This window comes from Salmo salar, chromosome ssa06, assembly GCF_905237065.1.
Source record: "Salmo salar chromosome ssa06, Ssal_v3.1, whole genome shotgun sequence".
Taxonomy (NCBI): Eukaryota; Metazoa; Chordata; class Actinopteri; order Salmoniformes; family Salmonidae; genus Salmo; species Salmo salar.
In genome coordinates this window covers 16218078-16225000 of record NC_059447.1, presented here as the reverse complement: position 1 = coordinate 16225000, position 6923 = coordinate 16218078, and the positions used below count along the sequence as shown (strand labels likewise).

At 48.0% G+C, this 6923-nt stretch overlaps 1 protein-coding gene across 1 annotated transcript in view; it reads right to left on the bottom strand.

The window, feature by feature from the left end:
* Positions 1-2846, bottom strand: part of LOC106606411 (putative protein TPRXL) — a 23178-nt gene extending 20332 nt beyond the window's left edge. Inside the window, exon 1 of the mRNA XM_045721279.1 lies at positions 2736-2846. Within this exon, the coding sequence (XP_045577235.1) occupies positions 2736-2846 (111 nt within the window). The remainder of the gene's footprint in view (positions 1-2735) is intronic.
* Positions 2847-6923: the final 4077 nt, after the last annotated feature.

Sequence of the window (6923 nt, the reverse complement as noted above, 5' to 3'; positions counted from 1 at the left end):
ATGCTGACATACATCCACTATCCACATCCACCGCACCTGTACCTGTACCTGTCCATTTGTAAGGTGTCCATATTAGGACACGCGCCCGTTAAAGTTGCATGGAACACAATGCGTCATTGTGAGTCTCTCTTTAGCGTGTGAGACGGTGACCCTGCTGGCGAGGTCTTGCTGTATTATTACTGCTGCTGTAGTCAGTCTAGTGGAAAGTGGGCAGGGCGGCAGGGAAAGGCCTGTGACTGGGAGAGTCTCTGGGGCCTAGCTGTGCGTTCGCTGCTTGCCTGACAGCTAACCATGGTCAGGTACCCACAGTGTGACGAGCCAAATGCTGACCTCACTCGCTCTCTCACTACGCTGGGTGAGTGGGTGTGGAGCTGGATGTAGACGGTGTTGGGTGGGTTCTCATGGTGTGTTGACATCCTAGTTGACGCGTACAGTTAGCATGCGTGAACTGTGTAAACTGAGGCCGAGATTCAAACCAACCGCATTGCATTTGACTTTTAAAAGCAACTTCTCTGACGTTGGCAGTGAATGAATTTGTGGTAAACACCTATTGAATACAATACCTTTAAATGTCAAGTGCACCATGACAAACATTGTGGTTGTTGAATGTGTGTGTTTGTAATGGCTCTATGGATGTGTGTGTGTAAGTGTGTGTGTCTGTGTGTGTGTCTGTGTGTGTGCGCCAACAAATAAACCTTAATCACCTCTTTTTGGCAGTTGACCCAATTCATATAGGCGGGCTTTATAACCTATCCAACGTATCCATGAGCTAGGGATTATTCCCAATTTGTGTATTTAATCCCAACTCATTATATCCCCAGTGGCATGGGATTACCAAAACCCTGGAAACTGAAGACCAGATGTATAACAGATAAACCAGGGTGTATACACCCACCAGCATGCACACCACTCACACACACACGCCCGCAAGCAGCACAAAAACACACAGAAACACACACAAAGAGAGGTAAACCCTGCATCGGCAGGCACCTTGTTTGTCGTACTAAGAGAGCGAGGTCTCCGTCCCATCAATGATAGACCTGTGCTTTTCTCTGTCCTCTCCTCTACGTTCACACGCATGTGACCTCCAGCTTTGCAATGATCCATAGCCATTACACAACCTCCATTTTGGATCTGTCACTGCACCTCCATTACAAACCTTAATAACTTTACAACATTTTACAAGGAAAGCACACACAAATATGACATATGTGTTTTACAAGAACACAGTTTTGGAGTCAGGGGGCGTAAGCTGAAACCTTTGTTGCGACAGCAGGCCCCCCTGGTGAGAACCTTTCCCTGAGTTTCTAAGAGCTTTTGAAGTGTGGGGCTTTATTTGATGTGGGGTGATGTGATTTATGCACGTCACTGGTGCTCCCCCTCACTGGTCTCCGTTCGATCACCAGGGGCTTGGGAGAGAGTAGATCAGGGTTCAACTACTTTTTGAAATCATATCAAATACTTAATATGGGCTTGATCAAGCTTGCCTGGCACAATGAAACCAATAGGAAAGTCCCGAAAACTGCACATCCTACCAAATTGACACTCCAGTCCGACTAGAGCAAATGCAAAAAATATTACAAATACTATTTGAACCCAGGTCAGGGAGAAATCACTGGGTCTCACGATGCCCCAGAGACCCAGAGGCATGACTTAATCAGCCAGTTAAAAGCCAGGACCACTGCATTGCAGCCTTGGCTGGGCCCGTCTGCTGGGCTGTGGTTCACTCGGCCACTGGAGCTGCCAGATACTACGTCAGAAGGAGCGGAAACTGACTGATGACAATAAACAGGACTGTAATGTGTGTGTACGCAAACAGCAGGAGAGATCCAGAAGCATGGAAATAATATTCACTTAATAACGATAATGTCATAAAGGATTCTATACAGCACTCTTTCCAGGTGTTCAAATCACTTTACATTGAATGGGGGATACCCACCTCATGCACTGTATTGAACTGTATTTCTGAGACTGAGGCATTCCTAATATGGACACCGTACAACTTATAAAGTATTTCCAACTTACATTTACTGAAACACATGATAAGTAATTACTTCTGCAAAGGTTGTACCAGCAAACCAAATGTCTTCCTCAACAGGTGCTTGTTGTCTGCAGTTAACTTATAAAAACTGATTTTAAAGACTGTTGTGAAAATACCAGTGTTCTTCAGCTAAAGTTTAGTTCCATGCCTACAGTACTTTCCCTGTCAGTGTGTGAGTTAGGCAGGCAAGTAAGTGATGCTGCAGTGGATGTATAAAGACATTATGTCATTCCACCTAATGGTTCACTTTTGGGTTCATGGCTTTTCTGAGTATTCTCTCTCTCGCTTTCTCTCTCTGTCTCTCTCTCTCTGTCGCATTCTCTCTCTCTCTCTCTCTCTCTCTCTCTCTGTCGCATTCTCTCTCTCTCTCTCTCTCTCTCTCTCTCTCTCTCTCTCTCTCTCTGTCGCGTTCTCTCTCTCTCTCTCAAAGTGCTTGCCAGTTTGTATTGGGCAGTTCTTACTCTGTACCCCCTCCCTCCCTCCTCTACTCCTCACCCTGTCCATTTTGGGGGCGGTGAGGAAGTCCCTTTCATGTGGAGGGTGATAAAGTAGCTCGCTGGCCTGCGCTTGTCAATAGTGCCGCTCTGAGCAATAGACCATTACTTGAAAATAAACCTAATTATTTTCTGCACCGTTGCGGCATGGTGGCCCCATCCCCACAGCTGCAACACCATGCCTCAGCCCCAGCCTCTACCCAAGCCTCAGCATCAGCCCCTGCCCCAGCCTCTTCCCCATCCCTGGCCTTAGCCCCAACCTTTTCTCCAGCCTCTGCCACAAACTTTGCCTCAGCCCCAGCCCCAACCATTGCCCCAGCCTCTGCCCCAACCTTTGCCCCAGCCCCAGCTTCTTACCCAACCTTTGTCCCAGACCCAGCCCCAGCCTCAGCCTTAACATGGTCCGTCCTCACCACCTTTACAGCAGGCCGGCCTTTAACGCTCAATCACAGTAGGAGACTGACACACTAAACCAGCAACCCCCTCTCTTAAAACCATGCCCGTCATGAAACTCACTCCACTGTACTAAGCGGTGACTCAGCACCTAAACAAAACATATGGTTTAAAACAACTAAACATTAACAACAGTTATCTGGTCAATTTTAATCTAATCATACCCATTTGTGGAATTACTACATACATACATACCTAAATGAACTTGACAGGGTGCAGTGGGGTGGTGGTGGTGGGAGTGGGGCTGATCGGTGTAAGTCTGACATGCTACAAACATGAACCATACGTGTTTCACCCTTTGTCTTTAAAAGGTAGTCAGATGGCTTTGTTGTGGAAGTACTAACCCCCAACCTCCCCTAGCTCTGACTCCCATCCTTCCCTTCCATCCATCCTGCATCAGGCCGTCCCTCCCTCCCTCTGGCGGCCTTCCTCCAGCCTCCCACAGACTGATTCCTGCCCCTCCGGAGCTTCCATTTCCTAGAAGTTCCCCAAGCGAATGTCCGCCCCTGCAGGCCCCCCTGGGGCCAGGCCTGGTTTGGTCTAGTCTGAGAGGTGGTGGTCTAGTGGTCGTGTGGCTGGATCCATGGCTAACCATGTTTGTGTCCCAAATTGCACCCTATTCCCTATATAGTGTACTATCTTTGACCTGAGCCCTATGGACACATTTGGGACGCATTCCCAGATTCTCTGTGACCTACGTTCTGAAAACTGCATCATGTTGCTGGGAAGGGAATTGAGACCGGAGGGGCCGGGAGGCATTCAAAAACCTCAATTACAGCAGAAAATGGATTTGAACTAGATGTAAATTCAGCGTTTAAGATATTCCCGCATCTAACCCTCCAGACTCCAAAAATGATGCTGTTGCGCTACATTGGCGTCACCGGCGGGATGCAGGAGGCTGGGCAGGCCAGACCAGTCCAAGGGAGGAAGTGGTGTCTCCCCAGTGGGAAATAGGTCTCGTTGCGCTGCATGTTTATTCATGTGCACCGCTGGGAATGTGACAATGACAAAGAGAGCAGGATTTATAAAGTCTTAATAACCACAAATCATAATGGCTGCTTTGCGGTGCTGTCTAGACAAGGAACGGTTCAATTGGGTGTGGGTGTGTGTGTCAGAGTGTTTGGGGGGTGCTGGGATGGAGGAAAGGGGGGCGGTGGTGGGATGGAGGAAAGGGGGGCGGTGGTGGGATGGAGGAAAGGGGGGCGATGGTGGGATGGAGGAAAGGAGGGCGGTGGTGGGATGGAGGAAAGGGGGGCAGTGCTGGGATGGAGGAAAGGGGGGCGGTGGTGGGGGGGTGAGTTAAAGTGAACATTCTATTGAGGTCTTAGTTGAGCTAATCTGGCCCATGTGACAGCGAGCAGTGAGCTTTGCCTGCCACGGAATGCCACAGGCTGTTGTGCTGTGGACAAAAAGAGACAGAGGCTTAAGCTGCGGGGGGGCAACACTGGCTCCCACCGCGCTCCCAGGGAGCTGCAGCACTCCGAGCTCCACCAAGGGAGAGAGGGAGGGTGGGGGAGAGGGGGAAGTTCTCAGGGTCTAGAGGACTGGTGGAGCAGGAGTAACCAACGCCAGTACCAGAACCACCACTCATCAGCTCCACGCCAACACCCCTATAATGCGACACCCTCGTACTGGCCTCCCTCCTCCCTCTCTTTGCCCATGGCTGAGGGTGGGGAGGGGGGATGATTTGTACACATGCTCCCCTCGTCTCTCTCTCTCTTGGTCCTGCTCTACCCTCCTCCCCCTCGCAGAACGTGCACACGGGCACACGGACACACGGACACACGTACACACACACAGTGTGTTTGGATGGGTTCCTGACCAGTGCACACACACACAGTGTGTTTGGATGGGTTCCTGACCAGTGCACACACACAGTGTGTTTGGATGGGTTCCTGACCAGTGCACACACACAGTGTGTTTGGATGGGTTCCTGACCAGTGCACACACACACAGTGTTGCTGGTGGTGTAGCATCTTGTTGTGATTCCGTTCTGCTTTGTTGTGAACCTCCTCTAGAGGAGGTGAGACAGAGACTGAGCGTCTTCCTTTTACCCCCTGTAGTCACAGACAATCGTCATATCTATCCGTCTGTTTTAGGTTACCGGGGAATTACCACAACAATGATAAACAATAACACAAATGAGTCCCCAATTGTTTTTGTTTTTTTCCTCCAAAAAAATTCTCATTATGGAACAGAGAGTCACAGAGGATGAATTCATTAGACTACTACCCACAGTACTATTTACAGGTATACCAATTTTGCAGTATGCATTTTGTCTGGTTCCAATGCAGTTATAGTACATAAACATCTATAGAAGAGATAAGGATGTTTTGATTAGATCAGACGTAAAGTGACAATCAGTGTTTCAGAAAACAAAGCTGGGGCTTGAGAAATTCAATCCCTCTCCGCAAAGGCTTGAACAACATGATATCAAAATGACAGTTTTAAAACACGTTTTGAGGCTATACAGTGTTTGTTTACATTTACTTTGTTTACAAACATTAGAGTTAAACAGGCTTATATTTTGGGTTGTGATGGGGTATGACAGTTGAACTGAGTTCATGAGGCATTCATAAGTTATATTCTTTAAGAATAAATGGTTACATATGATTCAATTATAAATCCAAAAATGTATCTAGTAACTGCAGAATGGTCCTTTAACCTTTCCTGCTGTCGCTGGTGATTAAAACATGAAGATTCCATAGTGCCAGGAGAGGATGACATTCTGCTATAACGTAAAATACAGGTGTGTCCCTTTGGGGGATATAGGTTATCTGTAGGTTACAATTAATAGAGTCTTTGGTAAGCATGCATGTATAATGCTTTGTAATAAGCATGCATGAGCCTTTATAATGTTTTATTATAGAGCTTATAATATGTTATGTCCCTCTTGGACATTTTCATGAAAAGGCTGTTATTTAGTCAGCGTCATTATGAGATGGTATAAATAGACTGAAACTGGGTCTTAAACAGACTTAGTTTTATGGGGATTTTTGTATTATGCTAATTCTATTTCCACTGGGCCGTGGACATTGACCTTAGGGGGTCAAAAGTTTATTACAAGTCTTATAATGCATTAGAACCATATCATAATGCAGTACATCAGCAGACTTAAATAAAGTCTTACCGAAACATCAGTCCCCCTCCCAAAACCAACCATCTAATTCATCCAAATCTCCCAGCAACTAGACTGAAGCTCTAGATCTCAAGGTCTGGGAGGGACGTGAGAATTACAGCCTAGATGGAGTATTCAGGTCTGTCAGTGTCAACTCCTCCCCTTTCCCCTCTCTCTCTCGCCCTCCCTCCCCATCTCTCCCTCCTTTCCCCCCTCCCTCCCTCACTTGCTTTAATTAGGAGAAATAATCAGGATTTGCATCACAATGGTGGCCAGGTCCCTTTTACCATAAGTGACCCGTTTGGCTTCAGAGGTCTAATGAAAATGTAACATCACCTAAGCCGTCCTTCACTAGATTCTCAGATTAACCGTGGACGGTCCCAAAGGAGAAAGCTCTGGTGCCTTGAGTTGGTTTAATTCCATTATCTGATAAGCATTGCGCCCCTAAAATCCAGGCCAGCCAAATCCTCTTGAGAAGGGGCTAAGTGGCAGCGCTGAGTAGGGAGAAGGTGGAGAGGAGAGAGGAGAGAAAGCCAGCTATAGCTGAGCTCTCCCCCTAGTCTCCTCAATCCATCCCCCTCCTCTCCCCTCCCCTCCACACCCTCTGGCCTCCCCCTCCTCTCCCCCACTCTCTCCCTCAGCTGTCCCGTGCTACAATGGGGCTGAGCATCTTTTGTGGCATTAACGGTTTGTAGGAGCGAGGAGAACAATGTATGAGAAGTGAGGAGCGAGGGGTTCCCACACACAGGCACCGACGTGTCCTCTCACACCCCCCTCCTCGGAGACACCAAACCTGCACACAGCTGATCCGCTGGCC